This window comes from Gobio gobio, assembly GCF_949357685.1.
Source record: "Gobio gobio genome assembly, chromosome: 5".
NCBI lineage: Eukaryota > Metazoa > Chordata > Actinopteri > Cypriniformes > Gobionidae > Gobio > Gobio gobio.
The window spans coordinates 60,995,268-61,023,239 of record NC_137101.1 but is presented as its reverse complement, the minus strand read 5'-3'; the positions used below and the strand labels follow the sequence as shown (position 1 = coordinate 61,023,239).

Here is a 27,972-nt window from a genome sequence, read left to right as displayed (position 1 = left end):
CAGTACCTGTATTGAAAAATTAATTTTATATTAATTGATATTAATTCAGATTACTGGTGTTGATTGATAATGTTCAGTTTACACCCACACTCATCTACTATAAGGAACATAAATCAGAGAACACAATCACAATTAATTTAGCACTATTGATTACATTACAAAATGTTACCTATTGATTGTTTCATATTTGTTTGTTGAGTCTGTGGCCCCATAAAATTACATTGACAAAATTTTATTGTTTTTTATTAAACTCTTAATAAATAAGTATAAACAAAATAAAAAATTCTCAGCCCCTTGTATAAAAGATTTCTGCACTCAAACATTTGTGTTTAGCATTTACAGAATCTCACATATTAGATGTGGTTAAAAGTCTTTCTTTGGTAGTCATATTTAGCACATCATTGACCAACAAGCATTTAAATATGTATTTCTTCAAGAATTCAACTGATGTGTGTTCTATTATTTGTATGTGAATGTCTATTCACATCTGTGACTTGAGCATGTGATCAGGACTTTTATTTTGTAGTAGTGTTGTGACGTCATAAGGCTGCGCCACACTCCTGCATCTGTTGTGATTCTGCTGAAGAAAGGTTTGTGTTTTAAGCTTTTAAAGTGTTTAAATCATTGCAAACTGTTCAGGCAATTTTATAGTTTTAACAAGAACCGTTAAATTAATGTTTGATTATTGAACTTGTAATCTACTTTTAAATAAATGTAGCATAAAATGTCTAAATTTGAACCTACTATTTAAATTGTGTTCTTTTATTAATTTGTAGTATTTAGAGTTTTTTTAGAGAGTTTTTTGTTGTCTAATCAGGTCATTTAAAGCCATTAACTCTCAGTCTGACTGACTCTCTTACCAGTGACTGAACTACTGATTTAGTTTGGATGTGTTTTTTATTCCTGTGATTATTCTTATCTTAAAGATGGCGTTTATTAAAGAGGAGAGTGAAGATGTGAAGATTGAAGAAACATTGAAACATGAAGAAACTGAGAAACAAACCAAGATGGCGTTTATTAAAGAGGAGAGTGAAGACGTGAAGGTTGAAGAAACATTGAGAATGAAACATGAAGAAACTGAGGAACAAACAGGTTGGTTTTCATTCTCAAAGCTGAACTCAGTCATTTGATCCTTATTCATATGTCCAGCTCTACAGAAATGAGTGATATTTATGAAGTGTGTCCTAATTTAAAGCAGTTTTATTTGACATGGAGCGGATCACCTCATGTGGATAGACATGTTGATATCTACCCAATATCTACTTTTTTTGTAAAGATATATTTATTGGGAATATACATACAAGTGCACTGGGAGTATCAGCACATTCCCTTTCTTGGGAATATCAATCATATCAATTAACAAGAACAGAAAAGAGATTTAAACAAAAATATAGCTGCAATTATATTATATTATTATTATTATTATTATTATTATTATTATATTATATTATACTATTATAGCGCCACTAAGAGGCACAATCCCACAATTTTGTTTCCACCCCATGTGTCCTCGGAGTGAGCCCATAGTCTGTCAATTTTGGTGAAAATATCTCATTTTGTTTTGGAGTTATAGACATTTATATGAAAAAACACGTAACAAATTACTGACATCTGACTTTGAATGGATATTACTACCCCTTACTATCAATATTTTGAAATTTGGGCATTAGTGTTTTGCTATCGACCTATGTTTTCGAACTTCTGATGCTGGTTTCGTCTCGATCGTACAAGCAGTTTCGAAGATATCAGCTAATGTTTTTTAAGTGCTAAATTACCACACTGCACAAACCATATGCCGAAACCTGCCAAGTCTGGTATCGTTGGACTCTGCGAGCATTCAGAAGACAAAAAAAGTTACTCCCATGAAAATAAGTCAACCACAGCCAAAGTTATAGCATTTGAAATTATCCTCGAAGTGGCGCTGTTTTCAAACTTATCAGGCTCCTTCAGGGCATCGTGCTGATGACCCATACCAAGTTTCGCAACAATCTGTTCATGTGTTCATAAAATACAGCATTTTATCATATAATTCAAAATGGCCGACAGCCAAAATGGCCGATATGGTAAAATTGGATATCAGTCGACTCGGTATGACTCGGTATGACGAATCGATGATTCACAATGGAAACAGACACTAAGAAAAAGCATGCCATTCTACTTCTTCTTCTTCTTTTGTTTAATTGTGAGTTACATTACCTACTTAGTGCACATCGCCATTGGTGGTTGTGCAATCATCTTTTTGTTATCTTAAAAAATATATATTGTTTGTTTGATTCTAATTAATTGAATGCAGATCCATGTGTGAGATGACAGTAAAATAAATAATACATATATTTTAATTGAATTAACATGTAAACTTATTTTTAATTTATTTTTTATTCTAATTCTTTATAATTAATATTGTACATTATGTAACTGAAACAAATTTGGTTTTATTAATAACTATATTAATTATATAAAACACATCTGAATACTTAAGCAAACTAACCCTGGAACATAACCTGGTCTCGAGCAGGTTATGTTCAGAGAGTGACTTGCCATGGTTACTTGTATACCCTGAAAGTTACCTCTGTTTTTGGAACCGAAAGTTGAGGTTATCGGCTAACTTACTCTTAAATATACCCAGGTATGTCGCTGCTTTCTGGAATAACCCCCAGCAAAGTAAACCATCAGATGTAAGAGTGATTCTCACAAAACTGTATTTTCTGCAAGCTTTTTTCAAGGTAAATGTTGGTGTCTTTCCAAAAAAGCACACTCGGAGAATCCAAAACAACACCAAATAAACAAATGAAATAAAGAATCTTTATATCCAAAATTCAGAGTTCATAGTACATGTACGCATCAACTGCAAATATAGACAAGTACCAAACAAGACCACATGAAGATGCCCCCAAAAAACCCCTAAAACAACTGCCTTGACCTGACTACAGTACTCGGATCCATTCAGAATTACATAACTGCAACATAAGCCGCGTTTCCACCAAAATTACCCGGAACAATTTGTACCAGGAACTTTTTTCCCCCCAGATCTGCTACTGTCTGCGTTTCCACTGTGGTCTAAAGTACCGGGAAGGTTAGACAAATTAGTCCAGAGACATGGGACTGCGCGCGGCTGTTCCTCCCAGTCAGTGACGGACAGTAATATTTTTTGCGCTTTATTGGTTTAATAAAGAGGTCATTAACAAAACGGCAGAAAAGAGACGAGCACTGATACTAAAGCGTATTCTGAAAGCTCGTAAAGCTAGATTTAAAATAAGACGGCTGAGATGAACGCGCGCCATCAGACAGAAAGAGCAAGACTGATATTTACTGAACGCAGAACGAACGAACGGGTGAACTCTCCCTTTAAGAACTAGTCTAACCAATTACTAATTAACCTTATTTGGCTAAATTTTTCTGCCATTCTGAATTCAAATTAGACCATTCTTTTTATGTAACCAACTTAGAGTTATGACCAGTCAAACATGTAATGACTAACTTGTAAGTGTAGTATAAGGGTTAGAGTGGGTTAGCCTAACCCTAACTGTTGCAGAGGAGCAAGGGACTGGCCAGACGGGCCCTTGCGGGCAGTGCAACCATCATACTGCAGACAGAAATCCTCCACATCTCTCCTCACAAGTCCCCAGTAAAAATGTGTCTGACACATTTGAGTGTTTTCGAAACCCCAAAGTGTCCATACCCCACCGTCCCGTGGGCAGCCCTGATAACCCCCTCACGCACCACCACCTGCCACCTCACCTCTCCAGTGGCAGGGTCTTCCACTCCCTCTCTAACACCCCATCTCGCAGACTGTCACAATCACCAGTGAGAGTGCCCCTGATTACCAGCTGAGGGCACTCCACCCCGGACTGTCACTCCATCACAAACTACATTACCCATAATCCTTTGCCCGGACTCATCATCACTCATTCTTTGCACCTGTGTCTCATCACCTCATTACCCCAGCCTATATAAATGTTCACTCTGTCATTCACTGCAAAGTCTTGTTTTTTGTAAACTGCATTTCTGAGCGTTTTCCCGGGTTTCATGTCTCTTGGTCTTGGATTACTTGCCCGTTCCATGGATTACCCATTTGCCTGTCTCTCCTGTTTTGTTTGCCTGATTGGACTGATTACCTGTTATGACCTCTTGCCTGTTTTTGACTACGATTGTGGATTACCCTTTAATAAAGCTGCGTTTGGATTCCCAACCTTCGTGTCTCGGAGCAGTACGTTACAGAAGACTTCGCCAACAATGGACCCAGCAGCAGTCACCCTTGTTCGACTACGCCAAGGAACTCACTCACTCGAGGACCACATCAGAGACTTTCTGAACATCTCAAACACCACCAACCCCCTGGACTTTATGTTGATTGACTTTTTTTGCCATGGACTCAACCAACACTTACAAACCAAACTGATCCGTGATGGTCCTCGAGGGTCCTTGAGTGAGTTCCTTGTCTATGTCCTTCAAGTGAGCAGCTCTACATTTACCGTGGGTGTCGTGGCGGAAGGTGACATCTATGTAGTACCTGCCAGTCTAGCGACGTCTCCAGCCACAGACCAGTGTCCAGCGACGTCTCCAGCCACAGACCAGCGTCCAGTGACGTCTCCAGCCACAGACCAGCGTCCAGCGACGTCTCCAGCCACAGACCAGCGTCCAGAAAGGGCTGCAGCCACTGACCAGAGACGGCTCCAGCCCTTGACCAGCGTCCAGAGACGGCTCCAGCGTCCAGAGACGGCTCCAGCCCCTGACCAGCGTCGAGAGACGGTTCCAGCCCCTGACCAGCGTCCAGAGAGGGCTCCGCCTCCTGTCACGAGCCCAGAGAGGACTCCGCCTCCTGTCACAAGCCCAGAGAGGGCTCCGCCTCTTGTCACGAGCGCTGCTGAGGTGGTCATCTGCTCCGTCGTGGGGGTCTCCAAGACCGTCTGCGCTGCTGTGGTGGTCATCTGCTCCGTCGTGGGGGTCTCCAAGACCGTCTGCGCTGCTGTGGTGGTCATCTGCTCCGTCGTGGGGGTCTCCAAGACCGTCTGCGCTGCTGTGGTGGTCATCTGCTCCATCGTGGGGGTCTCCGAGACCGTCTGCACTGCTGTGGTGGTCATCTGCTCTGTCGTGGGGGTCTCCGAGACCGTCTGCGCTGCTGTGGTGGTCATCTGCTCCGTCGTGGGGGTCTCCAAGACCGTCTGCGCTGCTGTGGTGGTCGTCTGCTCCGCCGTGGGGGTCTCCAAGACCGTCTGCACTGCTGTGGTGGTCGTCTGCTCCGCCGTGGGGGTCTCCAAGACCGTCTGCGCTGCTGTGGTGGTCATCTGCTCTGCCGTGGGGGTCTCCAAGACCGTCTGCGCTGCTGTGGTGGTCATCTGCTCTGCCGTGGGGGTCTCCAAGACCGTCTGAGCTGCTGTGGTGGTTGTCTGCTCCGCCGTGGGGGTCTCCAAGACCGTCTGCGCTGCTGTGGTTGTCGTCTGCTCTGCCGTGGGGGTCTCCAAGACCGTCTGCGCTAATGTGGTGGTCATCTGCTCTGCCGTGGGGGTCTCCAAGACCGTCTGCGCTGCTGTGGTGGTCATCTGCTCCGTCGTGGGGGTCTCCAAGAACGTCTGCGCTGCTGTGGTGGTCATCTGCTCTGCATTGGGGGTCTCCAAGACCGTCTGCGCTGCTGTGGTGGTCATCTGCTCTGCCGTGGGTGTCTCCAAGACCGTCTGCGCTGCTGTGGTGGTCATCTGCTCTGTCGTGGGTGTCTCCAAGACCGTCTGCGCTGCTGTGGTGGTCATCTGCTCTGTCGTGGGTGTCTCCAAGACCGTCTGCGCTGCCGTGGGGGTCTCCAAGACTGTCTGTGCTGCTGTGGTGGTCCTCTGCTCCGCCGTGGGGGTCTCCAAGACCGTCTGCGCTGCTGTGGTGGTCATCTGCTCCGCCGTGGGGGGCTTCAAGCCTATCTGCAGACCCATCTGTTCAGCCTGCGCCACCCTGGTCATCTGTCCGGACTGCGCCATCCTGGTTATCTGCCCAGCCTGCTCCATCCAGGCCTTTGAATTTGGTCCATACGTTTTTGTGGACAAAGAGAGAATGGCCACCTCCTCCCACAGAGGTCACTGCTGTGTTTGGACCCACTGGTTTACTGGCTGCAGGTCTGCATCTTCCTCTTGCAGCCGCCTCCAGTCCTCTACTCCAACTGGCCCCACTGTCAAACGTATCACCATGCTTACAAACCACAGAAGCCACACTGGAATCTGTGTCCTCCAACTCTCTTTCCATGGCTTCTCTTTTGTCACAGTACCGACACTCATCGGCAAAACATGGCCAACGAGATAGAGCATCTGCATTTGTATGGCCTGACCCTGGACGGTGTACTACGCTCATGTTGTATGCCTGAAGTTCCTCAATCCAGCTCGCCAGCTGGCCCTCTGGCTCTTTGAATGAGATTAGCCAATGGAGTTGAATGATCAGTGTGTACAGTGAAATGTAGCCCACACAGGTAATACTTAAAGTGTCAGACTCCAAAAAGCACCGCAACAAGTTCCCGTCTGGTGACACAGTATCTGCGTTCAGCCTTGTTAAGTGCTTTGCTTTAGGCTACAACTTGCTCTCCCCCAACCCCCACCTGAGAGAGAACCGCCCCCATACCCACATTACTGGTATCCGTGTCCAGAATGAAGGGCTGTGATATAACTTATAGCAGTGGCAGAAGAGAGTGCACTGCAGTTCCCAGTACCTCAATGTTTTCTTGAGACTCAACTATCCTGGATTCAACACTTTCAGTTACCCTGTTCTGGTCATTGTCCCTTAGGTTTACATTAACAATCATCACACCATCTAGTGAACGTAAATTATATATTTTGTAAATGTTGAAGAAATGGCATTTCTTCCATGGTAGCTTGTGCACGTCTGTGAGTTATTGGATGATCAGGCGTGATGGATCATGCTGATATAAATTGTACCTTGCTGTTCGCCTGACGAAGACCTTCAGGTTGAAATGTTGCACATTTTAATAAATTTAATTTTGAGTAGCAGTGGCAGTGTGCCCGTTTTTGTTTATTCTTTAGTGAAGTCCTTTATATGATCGTGCCCTTGCCTAAAGTTTAATACTTAGAATTCATACTGCTGGAGCACGTCTGGCAATTATGGGTGCTTTCACACTAGTAGATTTGTTGCACACCCGGATTCGATTGACGTCAGAGTTCGGTTTGTGTGGATTATGTGAACGCTGTCTTGCGAACTCGGGTGCGCACCCGCGAACCATACCCGAGTCCACTTAAAAAGGGTGGTCTGGGGTTCGGTTCATGTGAACTCTGGTACGGTTCGCTGCTGATGTGAATGCAATCGTACTAAATCGCTATAAATGACATATAGGTATGATTTGATAAAAATGTGTGTTTGTGTGTGTTTCACGCATTTTCCTGCTCTGAGAATGGAGCGGAGATAAGATATACTTTATTGTCCCCGAAGGGAAATTTGTTTTGGACTTTGTCCATTCCGCAGTTTTTGCAAAGACAACACAAAATGCAAAATACAAAGAATAAACGTCTCTCAACACATCCTCTCATAAAACATATTCTCATATACATTAGACGGGTACGTTTATAGTAGGCAAATTAACACCTTTCATTGGCAGTTTAAAAAATAAAATAAAAACCGTTATTAATTAATTCTCCCATATTGCACATCCCCAATGGTATACATACTGTACAATGAAATAATGCACAACTCCCTTACCTACAAAATGCACAGCTGACATATTGAACAACCCCGATAATATACATATTGCAAAAATTACATAATGCACAGCCCCTCAAATGGCCTACAGATTGCACAACTGACATATTGCACACCCCAATAGCCTACAAATTGCACAGATGACATTCCATATAACCTAAGCATTACATGATGACATAATGAACAATCCAACAGCCTATACATTCACCCCTAACATATTACATTACCCCAATAACCTACTGTACTTATTGCATGATGACATAGCCTACATATTAGTGTTGATAAGCTTAATGGACAAGTGAGTATTTATATCGGTTTAACCTGCATGTAGGAACTCTGAATCTTCTGCCAGAGGGTAAAAGCTGGAATTCTGGGTGTAGTATGTGGGTCGGAAACTATTTTTTTGTACCTGATTAATAGGTAAATTGTTGATCACTACAGGCCTGGTATCGCCTTTGGCTTTTGGGTCAAACACCATCTCCTCAGTCTTGGTCACGTTTAGCACAAGATAGTTGTCGTCACACCACTGAACAAATTCCTCAATTTCTGTATGATACGCTGCTGGACTTCTGTCTTTATTCATAAGGCAGAGGATTGCTGTATCATCAGAAAATGTAATAATATAATTGTCAGTATGGAGTCTAGAGCAGTCATTAGTATACAATGTAAAAAGGGCTGGAGAGCTGACATAGCCCTGAGGAACACCAGTGCTGATTGGCCGGGGCTCTGTAAGGGCATTGGGTACCTTGAGTATGGTTTGTCAAAAAAGAAAGATACCAATTGAGAATAAAAGTGTTAAGATTCATATGTTTCAGTTTCTGGATGAGCATAGGAGGCTGCAGAGTATTAAAAGCCAAACTAATATCAACCAACAAAATGCGTGCATAGGCCTTGGGGTTCTCGAGGTGTTTACTGACCAGATGTGAAATGCTGTTAATAGCATCATCTGTGCCACGCCCCTGCCTGTAAGCAAACAATACTCCTCCTTGAACTGTCACCTTAACGTGGTGGAGGGGTTTGAGTACCCGAATGAACCTAGGAGCTACGTTGTCCGGGGCTATATGCCCCTGGTAGGGTCTCCCAAGGCAAACAGGTCCTAGGTGACGGGTCAGACTAAGAGCAGTTCTAAAACCCCTTATGATGACCAAAAAAAGGAGGACCGTGACGTCGCCCGGTACGGCGCAGCCGGGGCCCCACCCTGGAGCCAGGCCTGGGGTTGGGGCTCGTATGCTTCCCCCACGGGGTCCGGCCGGGCTCAGCCCAAAGGAGCGACGTGGGGACACCTTCCCGTGGGCCCACCACTCACAGGAGAGACTGTAAGGGGCCGGTGCAGAGAAAATCGGGCAGCAGCCTAGACAACCCGATCCCTGGACACGGAAACTGGCCCTTGGGACATGGAATGTCACCTCACTGGCGGGTAAGGAGCCTGAGATTGTGCGTGAGGTTGAGAGGTTCCGACTAGAGATAGTCGGAATCACCTCTACGCACGGCTTGGGCTCTGGAACCACACTCCTCGAGAGAGGATGGACTCTTCACCACTCCGGAGTTGCCCATGGTGAGAGGCGACGGGCTGGTGTGGGTTTGCTTATAGCCCCCCCAGCTCTGCCGCCATGTGTTGGAGTTTACCCCGGTGAACGAAAGGGTCGTTTCCCTGCGGCTTAGGCTCAGGGATAGGTCTCTCACTGTTGTTTGTGCCTACGGGCCGAACGGCAGTGCAGAGTACCCGGCCTTTTTGGAGTCCCTGGGAGGGGTGCTGGAAAGTGCTCCGACTGGGGACTCCGTCGTTCTACTGGGGGACTTCAACGCCCACGTGGGCAATGACAGTGACACCTGTAGGGGCGTGATTGGGAGGAACTGCCCCCCTGATCTGAACCCGAGTGGTGTTCAGTTATTGGACTTCTGTGCTAGTTACGGTTTGTCCATAACAAACACCATGTTCAGGCATAAGAGTGTCCATCAGTGTACATGGCACCAGGACACTCTAGGTCGTAGGTCAATGATCGGCTTTGTGGTCGTTTCATCTGACCTGCGGCCGTATGTCTTGGACACTCGGGTGAAGAGAAGGGCAGAGCTGTCAACTGATCACCACCTGGTGGTGAGTTGGATCCGATGGCGGGGGAGGAAGTTGAACAGACTCGGTAGACCCAAGCGTACTGTAAGGGTCTGCTGGGAATGTTTGGCCGAGTCTCCTGTCAGAGAGATCTTCAACTCCTACCTCCGGCAGAACTTCGACCGGATCCCGAGGGAGGCTGGAGATATTGAGTCCGAATGGACCATGTTCTCCACCTCCATTGTCAAAGCGGCCGCTCGGAGCTGTGGCCGTAAGGTCTCCGGTGCATGTCGAGGCGGCAATCCCCGAACCCGGTGGTGGACACCGGAAGTAAGGGATGCCGTCAAGCTGAAGAAGGAGTCCTATCGGGCCTGGTTGGCTTGTGGGACTCCTGAGGCAGCTGACACGTACCGGCAGGCTAAGCGGACTGCAGCCCGGGTGGTTGTGGAGGCAAAAACTCGGGCCTGGGAGGAGTTCGGTGAGGCCATGGAAAAGGACTATCGGCTGGCCTCGAAGAGATTCTGGCAAACTGTCCGGCGCCTCAGGAGGGGAAAGCGGTGCCCTACCAACGCTGTTTACAGTGGCGATGGGCGGCTGTTGACCTCAACTGGGGATGTCGTCGGACGGTGGAAGGAATATTTCGAGGATCTCCTCAATCCCGCCATCACGTCTTCCATTGAGGAAGCAGAGGCTGGGGGCTCAGAGGAAGACTCGTCCATCACCCAAGCTGAAGTCACCGAGGTGGTCAAGAAACTCCTCGGTGGCAAGGCACCGGGGGTGGATGAGATCCGCCCTGAGTACCTCAAGTCTCTGGATGTTGTGGGGCTGTCTTGGCTGACACGCCTCTGCAGCATCGCGGGGACAGTGCCTCTGGGATGGCAGACCGGGGTGGTGGTCCCTCTTTTTAAGAAGGGGGACCGGAGGGTGTGTTCCAACTACAGGGGGATCACACTTCTCAACCTCCCCGGGAAAGTCTATGCCAGGGTACTGGAGAGGAGAATACGGCCGATAGTAGAACCTCGGATTCAGGAGGAACAGTCTGGTTTTCGTCAGGCCCGTGGTACACTGGACCAGCTCTATACCCTCTACAGAGTGCTGGAGGGTTCATGGGAGTTTGCCCAACCAGTCCACATGTGTTTTGTGGATTTGGAGAAGGCATTCGACTTTGTCCCTCGCGGCATCCTGTGGAGGGTGCTCGGGGAGTATGGGGTCCGGGGTCCTTTGCTAAGGGCTGTCCGGTCCATGTACGACCGGAGCAGGAGTTAGGCCGGGAGTAAGTCAGACTTATTCCTGGTGCATGTTGGACTCCGGCAGGGCTGCCCTTTGTCGCCGGTTCTGTTCATAATTTTTATGGACAGAATTTCTAGGGGCAGCCAGGGGCCGGAGGGTGTCAGGTTTGGGGACCACGCGGTTTCGTCTCTGCTCTTTGCGGATGACGTTGTCGTGTTGGCCCCTTCTAACCAGGACCTTCATGTCTATGTCAGGACTATGTCTTCCGGCTGGCCTGGGAACGCCTCGGTGTACCCCCGGAAGAGCTAGAGGCATTGTCTAGGGAGAGGGAAGTCTGGGCTTCTCTGCTTAGACTGCTGCCCCCGCGACCCGGCCCTGAATAAAGCGGAAGAAGATGGATGGATGGACCTTTGGGCATGGTTTTTTAGGTAGAGGTGTAATTACTGATTTCTTCCACAGGGTGGGTATAACGTGTGAGTCCACTGATTGAGCTGTTTACTACAATAAAAGAGCCTGCACAGTGGCAGGAAATAAAAATTAACGCAAAAAACCTGCCTACCTCACCAGAGCATGTGAGCGGAGCTCCACACATGAACTGCACACGGGTAAAACCACGTGCGCTCAAATCCCGCTCCGACATAAAATTTCTCTGTAGCCTACTATACTTGTTTAGTTTCATGTTTGAATATTATAATGTTATTTTTTTATTTCATTTACGTTGATTATGAAATGTGAACAGAGCACATTAGATGCGGAATATGTCAGAAATGATTTTGACCACTTCAGTAAGTTTTGTTTTGTCAAAAGCCTTTCTTTAAAGTGAATTTTATTTTGTATAAATTGTATCTTAATTTTAATCAATGTTTTATCAACCTGTATTTAATAAATAATAAGCAAATATAGCAGACAATGACATGGCGCCGGCACCACGTGAACAACGGCTTAAATGAACAACTACTAGAAAAAAACTTTAGCTGTTAGTTGGGGGCAGCCCTAGCTACTTATTTCAGATGGGCCTATATTCGAACCAGCATATGTCACAAAGGGCATTCTCGGTTGAGCGTGGCGCTGAGCGAAATGAGCTTTATAAATGAATGGAATCTTCAGAAAGGCTCTCTCCACTCTGGAGGAAATATACCGCTCTACACATTCTCTATATACGCACACTGCAACGGTCACAATATGACCATGTATGTTTTAAAAACATAACTCAACATATAAATAATAGACCTACTTTTTAATGGGCTGCTTAAAGTGTACAAATAATTTTCTAAATGCTAAAAATGAATAAATGTAAATTAACTAAAATTAGCATTGCAGTGCTGCAGCACCCCACTTGCCGCACCCCTGAATATGAACCTAAATAAGTTTTCTTTAATGGCTACATCACATAGTTAATAAGTAACCAACCCTGTATTTCGTAGATTCGAGACAACTGCTTTGATTTCGGGACACCTTAGATTCAGGTCCACCCCGACTTAATCCAGGCCCACCCATCTGTCACGTTCTGCAACCGCCACTGAAGTGAGGTGAACAACGCTATGCATTTTGCCGCCTTCGGCCTCGCTGTCGTTACTAAGCAACCAGGCAAACAGCTGCTGCTTTGATGACGAAAACGCACCCCGGTTCGGACCCAAATAATATAATATGAACACAGTCCAGCAGGAGCAGGGGGGAGCAATCGAACTCTGGTTCAGTCCAGGCAATCAAACCAAGTGTGAAAGCACCCTATTTTGTTCTACACTGGTCAGGCATAACTTTATGACCACCTTCCTAATATTGTGTTGGTCCCCCTTTTGCTGCCAAAACAGCCCTGACCCATCGAGGCATGACCTCCACTAGATCCATGAAGGTGTGCTGTGGTATCTGGCACCAAGATGTTAGAAGCAGATCCTTTAAGCCCTATAAGTTCCAAGGTTGTGCCTCCATGGATCCATGTTTGTTCAGCACATCCCACAGATGCTCGATTGGATTGAGATCTAGGGAATTCGGAGGCCAAGTCAACACCTCAAACTCGTTTTTGTGCTCCTTAAACCATTCCTGAACCATTTGTGCTTTGTGGCAGGAGCATTATCTGCTGAAAGAGCCAAAGCCACCAGGGAATACCGTTTCCATGAAAGAGTGTACATGGTCTGCAACAATGCTTAGGTAGGTGGTACGTGTCAAAGTAACATCCACATGGATGGCAGGAACCAAGGTTTCCCAGCAGAACATTGCCCAAAGCATCACTGTCTCCGCCAGCCTGCCTTCTTCCCATAGTGCATTCTGGTGTCTTGTGTCCCCCAGGTAAGTGACACACACGCACCCGGCCAGCCACAGGATGTAAAAGAAAACGTGATTCATAAGTAGGGTTGGGCATCGTTTTGATTTGAACGATTCTGATTCCGATTCCGATTCTTAGTTTCGATTACGGTTCTTTTCGATTCTCGATTCCGATTCTTTGAGGGGTGGAGTCACAACATGTCACAGGCTCATTTCACAGAGGAAAATTGTATTTTGATTCAATAATGAGTTTTAATTTTGGGACTTTCTCCGCTGGCATTTTCACTTGCTTTGCTGCAAAGGTGAATGGAGTTCCACACCGAGTCCCGGTTTAACAATAGCATTAACAGCAGTCATTAGGACTGCTACTAGCGTGAGCCATTTGCGTATAGCTACATTTATCTACGAGGGGGAAAAATAATTTCAGTAACGTTGTTGTTCACCACAATTCGCAATTTGGTCAAGGGGTTTACACTACAATCACTTACCTGATTATGATGAGGTGGGATAATGTTAGTTCACCCTGAAATGAAAATAAAGCCATCTTTTACTCACCCAGCTGTTGTTCAAATGCGCGTGTTCCAGTGTGTGCGCACTCCAAGCCGCAGTAGCCTCGTGCAATATTGTCATGACAACCGGTACACAATATTCACTTAAGGAGGTTATATTATTAGTATTATTTCTTATCATATACGTTATAGAAAAGACGAGAATCGCGTTTTTTTCTATTGAGCTTGATTTCTCAAAATGGTGCGCGCGCGCGTGTGTGTGTGTGTGTGCTTATCGTGGGTGCAATGACAACAGTGCGAGTTATTATAGTAGGCATGAGCGCCGGCAGCTGCTGACGGCTCATAGTGTACACAGAGGAGCGCGCTCAGAATAACGGCCGAGCTCAGTGTTTTGACTGAATAATACGGTTTCTTTCTCGCAAAACCTATAGTGTGCCCCTGAACACTTTCCATATGACGCGCGTCTCCCTGTATCGTTGCGTGATACATTTGTTTACTTTTTGTAATGTTTTAGCTGATCGCCATTCACTGCCATAATAGGAAGGAGCGCGTGCAGGAACAGTATTTTAAATGTCATAGGACATAGGGCACTGGGACAACATCAGGGTAAGTAAAAGAAGGCTTTATTTTCATTTCAGGGTGAACTATCCCGTTAATAACGTTGGTTAGCGCAGGGTTGCCCGAGGGACAGACCTGCGCAGCATTTCAAACACGCTACACTCGTTAATTTATAGCTACACCACATATTTGTAGTGCATCCTCCCGTGCAAGAAATAAGTTTGTCATGTGTTGCACTGTGCCGACCCAGGTTTTTTTTTTTTTAGTGAAATAAAGCCACACTTTTGAGCGCCGCTTACCGTGCTCCATGGCTGCAACAGAACAAACGGGCGCGGCAAGCACTTCCGAAAACTTGCGCGATTGGAACCGATGATCGGAATCGAAAACAAAATTTCTAAACGATTCCAATGGCATCGTTATTTTTTAAACGGTTCCAAGTTGGAACCGGTTCTCGATGCCCAACCCTATTCATAAGACCAGGCCACCTTCTTCCATTGCTCCGTGGTCCATTTCTGATGTTCACATGCCCACTGTTGGTGCTTTTGGTGGTGGACAGGGGTCAGCATGGTCAGCCCTGACTGGCCTGCGGATATGCAGCCCCATATAAAACAAACTACGATGCACTATGTATTCTGACACCTTTCTATCAGAACTAGCAACTTCTTGAGCAATTTGAGCTACAGTAGCTCAACTGTTTGATCAGACCACACAGGCCAGCCTTCGCTCCCCACGTGCATCAATGAGCCTTGGCCGCCCATGACCCAGTCGCCGGTTCACCAATGTTCCTTCCTAGGAGTAATTTTGATAGATACTGACCACTGCAGTCCGGGAACACCTTTTTGAGTGGTCATAGTGTTGTATGTGTGAGTAACATTATTGAAATAGGATTTTAAAATCCTTTAAAAAAAATTTTTTTTTTTTTTTTTTTTGCTTGATGAAAAAAAAATTATTATCCCAATGGACATCCTCATAATCCACTCACAAGGTCCTAATGTCACACTTCAGTCTGTCCTACTATCTGGCTATTTTATACAGAATGGATGAATATGTTTGAATATCAATCCATAATATAAATTGTGATGCAGTCAGGTATGTTTGTTTGCTAACTGCATTTTAGCAGCAAGAAGCTAACCATCTATTGGATAGAAAGGCACACTGCAGGTAGTGGAAGGGTCTGCAGTTAAAGGCATGTTGTACTCCTTTAATTTAGAGGGTGTGCCGCACACTACTGAGAATATTGAGCTTGACTTTACAAAATTATCTGTCAGAAAAAGATATTTTCCCCAAATCGCATAGCCCTCTATTCCAAACCCCTTCAATAACACCGGTGGCAGTGCCCTGAACACATATAATCCAAACATGATGGAAAAAAAGAGTTTGGAAATTGTCCTAAAGGAAGGAAATGGTTACGAATATTGATAAAAGGTTCTGAGATTAAATGTAACCCCTCTTTCTGTAGAATAGAGGGTATAGGATCTAGCATACATGTTTTTTGTTTTGATGCCTAAAATGTTTTAATGTCTTGATGTCTGTTGTTTTGTGCCATTAAACTGGGGTTAACTTGTTTTTGTCTCTTTTAGATCTGATGGCACTGAAAGTGGAGAGTCAAGAACTAAATGAAATGGAAGAGAAAGATCCGGATGGGCAACATCAAGATTTTATAACTGGAGAAAAATATTTTAGTTGCTCACAGACTGAAAAGATTTCCTCACAAAAAATTACTCAAAAGCCTGGAAAGATTTTAATTAAAAAACGACGCCTTAAAGTCCACAGTAAAATTCACACTGGTGAGAAGCCATTCAGCCGCAAAAAATGTGGAAAGATTATTATTAAAAAAGAAAACCATAAAAAACACACAGTTATTCACATTGGAGAGAAGCCTTACACCTGCCAAGAGTGTGGAAAGTGTTTCACTCAAACAGGGAGTCTTAAATCCCACATGAGAATTCACACTGGAGAGAAACCTTACACCTGCCAACAATGTGGAAAGTGTTTCACTCAAACAGGGAATCTAAAAGCCCACATGAGAATTCACACTGGAGAGAAGCCTTTCACCTGTCAACAGTGTGGAAAGAGTTTCAGTTATAAAGGGCATCTTAAAGGCCACATGAGAGTTCACACTGGAGGGAAGCCTTACACCTGCCAACAGTGTGGAAAGAGTTTCCCTCATAAAGGAAGCATTGAGCAACACATGAGAGTTCACATTGGAGAGAAGCCATGCACCTGCCAAGAGTGTGGAAGGAGTTTCACTCAAACAGGGAGTCTTAAATCCCACATGAGAATTCACACTGGAGAGAAGCCTTTCACCTGCCAACAATGTGGAAACCGTTTTACTCAAACAGGGAATCTTAAAGCCCACATGAGAATTCACACTGGAGAGAAGCCTTTCCCCTGCCAACAGTGTGGAAAGAGTTTCAATCATAAAGGGCATCTTAAAGGCCACATGAGAGTTCACACTGGAGAGAAGCCTTACATCTGCCAACAGTGTGGAAAGAGTTTCAATCATAAAGGGCATCTTGAAGGACACATGAGGGTTCACACTGGAGAGAAGCCTTACACCTGCCCACAGTGTGGAAAGAGTTTCACTCATAAAGGAAACATTGAGGAACACATGAGAATTCACACTGGAGAGAAACCTTACACCTGCCGACAGTGTGGAAAGAGTTTCAATCGAAAAGGAAACCTTGAGGAACACATGAGAACTCACACTGGAGAGAAGCCTTACACCTGCCAAGAGTGTGGAAAGAGCTTCACTCGAAAAGGGCATCTTAAAGCCCACTCGAAAATTCACACTGGAGACAAGGCTTACACCTGCCAAGAGGTAATGACCCCTTCCTGCTCCAACATGACTTTGCACCAGTGCACAAAGCAAGGTCCATAAAGACATGGATGAGCAAGTTTGGTGTGGAGGAACTTGACTGGCCTGCACAGAGTCCTGACCTCAACCCGATAGAACACCTTTGGGATGAATTAGAGTGGAGACTGCAAACCGTAATGTCAGGAGGCTTTTAAATATTATTGAGCTTTCGCATAACCTCAGTACTAACTCTTTTATTTTGTCCCTAGATGTGTAAAAAGCTTTTGATTCTGTGGAGTGGCCGTATATGTTTTTGGCCTTGGGGAATATTTCATTAGGTGGGTGCGAATACTCTATAAGGATCCCCTCTCCGCGGTCATTACCAATGGTCACAGATCTGATCATTTTTCTTTATCCCGGGGTACTAGACAAGGTTGTCCCCTCTCTCCATTCCTTTTTGCAATAGCAATGGAGCCATTTGCTCAGAGGATAAGGGAGAGTGCAGCTGTGTCTGGAGTGTCTCTGGGAGGCAAGCGGCACAAAATCTCCTTGTACGCAGATGACGTGTTACTTTTTCTTTCGGACCCCGAGAGCTCTGTGCCAGCGGTTGTTGACCTCATTCAAGAATTTGGGCAATTTTCCGGGTACAAGATAAATTTTTCTAAATCAGTTGCCCTATTTATAGGGAATAAGAAGTCCATAAATCAACCTTCCTTCTTTTCCTTTTAAATATTCAGAGAATGGTTTTATTTATTTAGGTATTAGTATGAACTCCGACTTTTAGGAAATTGTTGAAAGCCAATTTTACATTTGTGCTTGAAAAAATCCAAGATGATTTGACCAGGTGGAAATGACTCTCCCTCTTTCTTGGCTAGGATCGGTTGTCTTGATAAAGATGAATGTCCTATCTCGTTTACTGTATCCAATGCAGAAGATTCCTATTTTACTGTCTAATAAGGTTATAAAAGAGTTGAATGGGTGGTTAAGTTCATTTATCTGGAGCAAAAGAAAACCCAGGTTAAAATGATCAAAACTTCAGCTCCCTAGTGCCAAATGCAGTTTGAATCACCCAAATTTTAAACAGTTACAATTTTAAACTGTACCAGCTTCGATTCATTGTTGAATGATCTTAAATGTGATCTTAAATCTGCACAGTCCAAATGCCCTTTACAAAACACATTATTTGTCCGTAATTCTAAGATTAGGAGAGCTATGTGTGATTGTCCTTTAGTACGTAATACTCTCAAGGCATGTCGTGTTATTCAAAGATAGGATCGACACAACCTCTCCTCTTTTGCCAATCCTGAACAATCCAGAGTTCCTGCCTAGTACTATGGGCCCTGGTTTCAACCTTTGACCTGCTAATGGTATATGTAGGATAGGTGACTTATTTGAGGAGGGATCACTATTGTCCTTCGATATTATAGCCTCAAAACATAATTTACCTAGGCAACATGTTTTTGTTGTTGTTTTTTTTGCAAATTAGAGATTATATATTCAAAAATACTACACTTAATTCAAAATATTCATTTTCAGTAATTGAGAAGATACTTTTAAACCCTCCAACACAAAAGTTGACTTCCTTTTTCTACAAAGCTCTGTGCTCTTATGGTACAGTTAATACCTCAAACCTCAGATTAACTTTTTTCTTAAGAAAGAAAGCTTGGTGTGGATATCTCGGAGGACGAATGGGAGATGGCTTGGTCTCTAGCCAATAGGCTCTCAGTTTGCAATAGAGCAAGAGCCATTCAGTTTAGGATCCTCCTTAGAATACTTATTATGCCTCATTTAAGACACACAATCCAGCTCACTCACCACTCTGCCCCAAATGTAAATCTGAAATGGGAGATTATATTCACTGTGTATGGTATTGTCATGTGACCAGACCTACTGGTCCAGAATCGTAGCTCAATTGAAAAACATCTTAGGATTGGTCTTGGATCCTGACCCTTTGTCTCTTCTCCTGGGTTTACCATCTAATAAACATAAAAAACATATTTTTAACCTGTCAACTTTTGACGCCAGGAAGAATTTACTAATGTCGTGGATCAGCGATAATCCTCCCTCTATAAAGGGATAGCAGTCAGTTATTAGAGATATTATTCCTCTGGAACTTCTAACATGTTTTATTCACTCTACAACTGTTAGGGTTAGGGTAAGAGTGGGTTAGGGTTAGGAAAGAGTTTGGAAATTGTCCTAAAGAAAGGAAAGGGTTACACATATTGAGAAAAGGTTCTGAGATCAAATGTAAAACTCAAAACAAAGGCTATGGGAAAAAAATATTTATATATTGCAAAATTATGATATTAATTCATATTACTGATGTTGATTGAACAATAATATTCAGTTTACACCCACACTCTACTATAAGGAAAATAAATCAGAGGAGACCAACACAATTAATTTAGCATGGCCCACTTTATATTAGGTGGCCTTAACTACTATGTACTTACATCAAAAAATAAGTACAATGTACTTTGCATATTTGTTTGTTGAGTGGCCCTAAATTATACAATTATATTGACAACTCTTTTTTGTTTTTTATTAAACTCTTAAAAATATAAGTATAAACATAATAAAAGTTTTTGTCCCCTTGTATAAATGATTTCTGCACACAGACATTTGTGTTTAGCATTTACAGAATCTCACATATTAGATGTGATTCAAACTCTTTCTTTGGTAGTTCTTTTTAGCGCACCATTGATCAACACACATTTAAATATGTATTTCTTCAAGAATTTAACTGATATGTGTTTTATTATTTGTATGTGAATGTCTATACACATCTGTGTCTTGAGCATGTGGTCAGGACTTTTATTTTGGAATGTAGATATGATGTCATAAAGCTGCGCCGCGCTTGTGCATCTGCTGTGATTCTGCTTAAGAAAGGTTTGTGTTTTAAGCTTTTAACGTGTTTAAATCAATGCAAACTGTTCAGGCAATTTAATAGTTTCAACAAAAAATATGAAATTAGTGTTTATTGAGTAATTATTGAACTTAACATTATAATGCGTTATCTAACATTAATGAACTTTATTTTGTGTGAGTGAAGAGCATACACACACAAGTTGATTTTAAAGTTGTCGTGCTATCTTGTGACAGTAAAGCATGAGCAAAAATCATTGAGTGCATAAATAGTTTTGCTGTCTCTGTTGTTAAATATGGTCTTATATGTGTAATCTATTAAATGTAATCTACAAATAGATAAATGTAGCATAAAATGTCTAAATATGAACCTACTAAATAAATTGTGTTCTTTTATTCATTTGTAGTATTTAGAGTGTTTATAGAGAGTTTTTTGTTGTCTAATCAGGTCATTTAAGGCCATTAACTCTCACTCTGACTGACTCTCTTACCAGTGACTGAACTACTGATTTAGTTTGGATTTGTTTTTTATTTCTGTGATTATTCTTATCTTAAAGATGGCGTTTATTAAAGAAGAGAGTGAAGACGTGAAGATTGAAGAAACATTGAAACATGAAGAAACTGAGGAACAAACAAAGATGCTGTTTATTAAAGAGGAGAGTGAAGACGTGAAGGTTGAAGAAACATTGAGAGAGAAACATGAAGAAACTGAGGAACAAACAGGTTGGTTTCATTCTCAAAGCTGAACTCAGTCATTTGATCATTATTAGGGCTGCAGCTATTGATTATTTTAGTAATCGAGTATTCTACCAATTATTACATCGACTAATTGAGTAATTGGATAAGTACTTTTTCTTTATTAAAGAGCAATACTAAATATACAAGAGAAAATAAGACGGGTATCTTAAAATGACCAAATCATTTGTTTCCTTTTAGAAAATGTTTGTTTTATTGCTTAAAATGCATATAAATAATAGTAATATGAATAAAATGAATGCCTAAATATTGCATTTATGTTGTGCAACTTAACGTTCAAGTTTCAGTTTCAGCTCAGGCATGACATAAGCTTTTACTGTCTTCTGAAGCAGTGGCGTAGGCAGAATTTTATTTTTGGTCAGGCCTGGACAAAAGTGAGCGGGCATCTTCAAGCTAGGGGTGTTGGAGATTGTGCAGCGGTGGAGGCCTGCATGTCCCACCCGCAAATTACGCCTATGCTTTCAGGTCAAGTAACACACAGACTCAATATTCAGGTCATTTCAATCTTATTTTCTTTGAGCCTTTTGAAAAAATAAATCGTAGAACACACCTTGTAAAACTACCACGTCTCAGTCATGAATGTGCCCAGTCAGTGTCACTTTCAACATAAACCAAAACTGTAGCTACAACCTGTCCACATACAAAACATGAGAAGCGGTCTAACACACGTTAGACACTTTATTTCCACTTTTCGAATATTGTCTTCATTTTTATTGAAAATAAACACCTTTCCGATCTGATATTTGATTGGAAAAGGAAGTAGAGCGAGTTCGGCAAAAGGCGGATTCGAACCTCGATCAGGTCTAATTGCGTTAAAATTTTATGCCACGGCCATTACCCCTACACTATCACTAATGACAGTTCCTGACGGTGTATTCCCGGCTTTAAACAATAAACCTGCACTTGGAGTTGAAAAGTCTTACCGTTCCTTGCGGGGCTGTTTGATGGGTAAATTAATGAGTTTAAGTTTTTAAAAGTCCTTTTTATAGAGAGGCTCAAAACCAGGGTAGAAAATAGCCTATTACTTATTCATTATGATGTTTTTGAATGTAAAAACCACGTCATAAGTAGACCTCAGACAACAATATAAAAAAAAATAAAGAAGCCAATTCATCACTCCTTTAATTTAAATGATGACAGATATTATGGGATGACTTGATGCAGCGCTAGAGATGCAGAGAACTTGACTTTAATACTGTCACGTAACAAATCGGCTTCAAACTGAATTAAAAATTAAATGAATAGCTAATTATAACATTGAAATAAAAATTTAAAGGGTGTACAAATACTTTAAAATTGTAAATATAAATAATTGGAAATCATGTTTTTTTTTTAAAAAACTGTACACATTTCATTTATCTGTTATAACTTTTCTGTTGGTTTGGCTGTTTCCTTATAAGATCCAGAAATTTGTGGGGGGGTTTTGTCATGTTTTTTGCCTGGTGGCTTTTTTAATTATATGATGTAATTTACGTTGCATTACTGATTGTGGTTTTGAGCATTGATATATCTGCCCTCTTCAGGGAACATAGGAACATGCAGTAATCTCAGATAACTTAATCCAGATATTTTAATTCAATACGCAAATTCGTTTGAAGAACCAAATTAGTGATCAGTTATCATGATTAAAAGATCTGGGATCTGTCAAATCATCTCAGATGCATTAAGCGAGGTACGAAGAACAGACCCCTGCTCTACAGAAATGAGTATTATTTTTGAAGAGTGTCCTAATTAAAGCAGTTTTATTTGACATGGAGCGGGTCGCCTCAACACTAACGCTGCCTTCAAACTGAGAAGATCCCATATTATGAGAAGATAATAAAACCAATATCTACTCTTTTATAAAGGTATATTTATTGGGAATATACATTCAAGTGTGAAATATGTAAGTGCACTGGGAGTATCAGCACATTCCCTTTCTTCATCATAACAATTAACAAGAACAGGAAAGAGATCGAAACTAAATTAAGTGCACAGTAAAAAAAAAAGTAAAATTGCCCCATCTGCTTTTGTAATCACACTCTTTTACAATTTCACTTATTGTTTTTAATTTAGTTTTTTTTTCTTCATCATTGTCCATATCCATCAAAGTAAACAATCAGAAATAAGGGTGATTCTCACAAAACTGTATTTTCTGAACCAAATGATATAAAGAATCTGTATAATTCAGAAATATATGCTCACCAAAATTCAAGAAAAAAACGTACAACATAGTATGTGTACGCATCAACTGCAAATATATTTTAGACAAGTCAAGATGCGTAATACCGAAAAGGAACACATTAAGATGCCAAAAAAAAACTAAAACAACCGCCTTGACCTGACTTCAGAGACAGTCAATAGTTTCAGAATTCCACAACCATTTACCATCAGGCTGTCAGACGTGATTTGTGTGACCCAGAATGTCCAGTCAAACAGTCCACTATGATTCAATATGTTGATGATATTTTGATTGCCTCTTGTAATACAGTTTGTTGTTATGGGAAGAAGGAGGCGGGAACCGACGAAAATTTAAAACACTTCAATCAAATAAATAAAATGAGAGTAAAGGCGGCAGCCCCTCACGGACGACTGCCGCACACACACATAACCAAACGTAAACAAAACATAACGTAAAATCCAGGCCAGGTCCTCTCTCGTCCTTCACTAGTGTCGCTCGTCCTTATATGCCTCCGTTCTCCCTCATGACAGGACTCGAGACCGGTGTGTCTCGCAGGTGCTCTCGCTTGCTCCTCCCACGTCCCTCGCTCGTCAACCTCGCCACATACCCCTATCGCTCCTCGCAGGCCGGGGGGTACACCCTCGTCCTTATATGCCTCCATGCTCCCTCATGAGAGGACTCGAGACCGGTGTGTCTCGCAGGTGACGCTCATTCTCAATCACTCACCGATCTCGCTTGCTCCTCCCCCTCGGTCGTCAACCTCGCCACACCTCTACAGATCACGAGGTACATCAAACTGAATTTAAAGCATTGTGAAAGCTGTATTTGTGTCCTCTTTTCTGCAAATAGTCCAACAAACCTCAAATTGCTAAAAATCAAGTCACATTTTTGGGTCAAACAATTGGTGCAGGATATAGATCTATTACACAGGATCGAGCTGCTTCTGTCAAAGCTATATCTCCGCCTAATACAATTAAAACACAGCCTCTCTATGACTTGTTGAAAGGCCAAGTTAAAGATTCTGATACTGTTTGTATGGAAGAATTTCAGCTCAAATTCAATGATTTGAAGAGAGCACTATGTCAAGCACCAGCATTAGGAATTGCACAATCTGATAGGCCCTTTGTGCTTTATGTCCATGAACACTTAGGCTTCATGACTGCATGTCTAATGCAAGATCTTGGGGGCAGTTTACACCCAATTCATTACTATTCTGGTAAACTTGACATAGTTGCTCAAGGGATGGGCCCTTGTCTTAGAGCAGTGCAGGCAGTCCATCTAGCTCTTTAGGCTTCATCAGGAATCAGTAACAGATGAGCAGGTTATGCAGTCACTTCCAGCACTGAAGTGGTAGCTTCAGGTCGTCTACCAGATAATTTTTCAGCTCAAGCTGCAGAACTAGTAGCCTTAACTAGGGCATGCATGTTATTGCAGGATCAGTTGCCAATATCTACACTAATTCCAGGTATGCTTTTGGGGTAATTCATGGTTTTGGTGTCATTTGGCAAAGTAGGCAGTTTCTAAGTTCTGCTGGATCCCCCATTAAGCATGCTGGATTAGTAAAATATCTAATGTTTGCCATGAAACTTCTAAAGAAATTAGCGGTGATCAAAGTGAAAGCACATCTCACAACTAATACTATGGAATCTAAAGGTAATGCTCTTGCTGATGTAGCTGCTAAACACGCTTGTTCCTATGCAACTGTACAAGTGTGTTCAGGTAATACAGCACAGAAGACAATTCTGCTTCCTGAATCATTCATTGACCTGTACAAAGAAGTTCCTCTATATGAAGTATGGACATGGTTAGACAAAGGAGCCACAGTGGATTCATCCGGTTGCTGGACAAAAGAGGGGAAGTATGTCGCCCCAGAATCACTGCTGTCATATTTGGCTCAACAAATACACAATTTGGGTCACAGTGGTCCAGCAACAATGATCACAGAAGCTCAAATCAATGGTGGAATCCAAAATTCAGAAATGTAGCCACCGAAACAGTCAAGAGATGCATTAGATGTCAGAAAAATAATGATGTGCCAGCAGCAACACATACCCCAACTGCACCAGGACCATTCACCTGCAAGTTGATTACGTATCGTTGCCTCCTTGTAAGCGAAAAACGGACTGTTTTGGAAGTAATAGACAAATTCTAGAGATTAATAGAATATTGAGAAAAGGTTCTGAGATTAAATGTAACTCTTCTGTAGTTTAGTGGGTATAGGATCTAGCATCTAGATCCATTTTTGGGTTTGATGCCTTAAATGTTTTAATGTCTTGATGTCTGTTGTTTTGTGCCATTAAACTGGGGTTAACTTGTTTTTGTCTCTTTTAGATTTGATGGAACTAAAAGTGGAGAGTCAAGAACTAAATTACATGGAAGAGAAAGCTCCCCATGGGCGACATCATGATTTCATAACTGGAGAAAAATCTTTTAGTTGCTCACAGACTGAAAATATTTCCTCACAAAAAATTACTCTAAAGTCTGAAAAAAGTTTAATTGAAAAACAACACCTTAAAGTCCACAGGACAATTCACACTGGAGAGAAGACTCACACCTGCCAACAGTGTGGAAAGAGCTTCACCCAAAAAAGGAGTCTTAAAGTCCACATGAGAGTTCACACTGGAGAGAAGCCTTACACCTGCCAACAGTGTGGAAAGAGTTTCAACCGACAAGGAAACCTTAACGTCCACATGAGAATTCACACTGGAGAGAAGCCTTACACCTGCCCACAGTGTGGAAAGAATTTCACTCTAAAAGGAAACTTTGAGAAACACATGAGAATTCACACTGGAGAGAAGCCTTACACCTGTCAACAGTGTGGAAATAGTTTCACTCGAAAGGGGCATCTTAAAGTCCACATGAGTGTTCACACTGGAGAGAAGCATTACACTTGCCAACAGTGTGGAAAGAGTTTCAATCGACAAGGAAACTTTGAGCTACACATGAGAGTTCACACCGGAGAGAAGCCTTACACCTGCAAACAGTGTGGAAAGAGTTTCACTCAAAAAGGAAACTTTGAGCTACACATGAGAGTTCACACTGGAGAGAAGCCTTACACCTGCCAACAGTGTGGAAAGAGTTTCTCTCAAAGAGGGCATCTTAAAGCCCACATGAGAATTCACACTGGAGAGAAGCCTTTCACCTGCCAACAGTGTGGAAAGAGTTTTACTCGAAAAATAAGTTTTGAGCAACACATGAGAATTCACACTGGAGAGAAGCCTTATATCTGCAAACAGAGGAAAGCATTTCACTCAAAAAGGAAACTTTAAAAGACAATTCACACTGGAGAGAAAATTTAAAACTGCCAGGAGTGTAGCAAGAGCTTCACAATAGGGAAGGGTGATATCTTATAATTTGCGACATACCAATAAAATTCTTCCCACGATTAGAATTTGTCTTCCTGTGATGATAACTATAAATCCTAGTTGATGTTTTTCTGTTTACGACCCATTCGCATCTCACATCCAGAGCGAAAACAACTATGGTGGAAGGCGGAGGAGGAAGGAGCTACCTCTACAATCTGGAACTGGTACACACAGATATACACTATATTGCCAAAGGTATTGGGACACCCCTCCAAATCATTGAATTCAGGTGTTTAATCACTTCCATGGCCACAGGTGTATAAATCAAGCACTAGGCATGCAGTGAACTCAAGCATTGTACCGTGATCAGTGTTGGGGAAAGTTACTTTGAAAAGTAATGCATTACAATATTGCGTTACTCCCTTAAAAAGTAACTAATTGAGTTACTTAGTTACTTTTTAAGAAAAGTAATGCGTTACGTTACTTTTGCGTTACTTTTGCGTTACTTTTTCTCACCTGGGCTGGGCTTGCTTTTTAGTTTTGTTTTTTAATAGCTTTTTTGTGCTAATGTAAAGACCTCTTCATACCAAAATTGAAATAATAGGCCTCAGGCTGAGGTAAAGATGTGCTGCCATTCTGGATAATGGAAGAATAGGACGCAGGAGAAAAACGTTTTACCAATAAAAACAAAAAATCTAGTAATTTTTGCTCATGGCTTAACTGAATCATCAAAGGTCAGCAGCACGACATTGGTCAATAAAGGTAGATTAAATGCATAAAAATATTTGTTCTATTTAACATTTATATATTTGAGGTTTGAGTACTCTGATTTTGCATTTGACTGATTTTATTCATTTTGAGGAGTACAGAATCTTTATTGTGCGAGTTAGTCTAGAACTACAATAACCATCATGTTTACACACAACGCCTTTCCACTTATTTTTCACAACATGGGGGCAGGAGAGCTGTCAGTCAAATAAATGTGAAAAAGTAACTTGCGTTACTTTTTTGAAAAAGTAACTCAGATATTTTGTTGTAAATTTGAAAAGTAATGCGTTACTTTACTAGTTACTTGAAAAAGTAATATTATTACGTAACTCAAGTTACTTGTAATGCGTTACCCCCAACACTGACCGTGATAGTTTGCAACCTGTGCAATAAGGCCAGCCACAAAGTGATAGGCCATGCAAAATCACAGAGCAGGGTCAGCGCATGCTGAGGGTCACAGTGTGCAGAAGTCGCCAAACTTTCTGCAGAGTCAAGAGCTACAGACCTCCAAACTTCTGTGGCCTTCAGATGAGCTCAAGAAAAGTGCGTAGAGCTTCATGGAATGGGTTTCCATGGCCGAGCAGCTCATCCAAGCCTTACATCACCAAAGCGTGGGATGCAGTGGGGTAAAGCGCGCCACCACTGGAGTCTAGAGCAGTGGAGACGTGTTCTCTGAGTGACCAATCACGCTTCTTTGTCTGGCAGTCCCATGGATGAGTCTGTTTTGGCGGTTGCCAGGAGAACGGGACTTGCCTGACTGCATTGTGTCAAGTGTAAAGATTGGGGCATATTCGAACACAACATTAGTATATGTTGTGTTCGAATATGCCCCAATCGTGCGTATACTAATGTTGGCAGTGTGGACTTGCCAAGTTCGATTCAGCAGAACGAACTCCCACGGACGGGAGGACACAGTCCAGTAATTCTGCAAATGGAGCACCATTCTTGATGCCGTCACTCAGCTCACTCTGGCTACTTGTGGTTATTTGTATGTATATTTTAGGCAACAATAAAACAAAATATGTTTT

The 27,972-nt window shown here is 42.5% G+C and overlaps 2 protein-coding genes across 2 annotated transcripts; both read left to right on the top strand.

The window, feature by feature from the left end:
- Positions 1–522: 522 nt before the first annotated feature.
- LOC307126676 (uncharacterized protein) lies at positions 523–20,353 on the top strand. Its single transcript, XM_079817318.1, has 3 exons — positions 523–590; positions 927–1,092; positions 15,873–20,353. The coding sequence occupies exons 2-3, from the start codon at positions 927–929 to the stop codon at positions 17,171–17,173; spliced, it is 1,467 nt and encodes a 488-aa protein (XP_079673444.1). The 5' UTR covers positions 523–590; the 3' UTR covers positions 17,174–20,353.
- On the top strand, positions 19,914–27,972 carry LOC307126677 (uncharacterized protein). The gene is made up of 4 exons (XM_079817319.1): positions 19,914–19,978; positions 20,512–20,677; positions 25,203–26,545; positions 27,319–27,972. The coding sequence occupies exons 2-3, from the start codon at positions 20,512–20,514 to the stop codon at positions 26,138–26,140; spliced, it is 1,104 nt and encodes a 367-aa protein (XP_079673445.1). The 5' UTR covers positions 19,914–19,978; the 3' UTR covers positions 26,141–26,545; positions 27,319–27,972.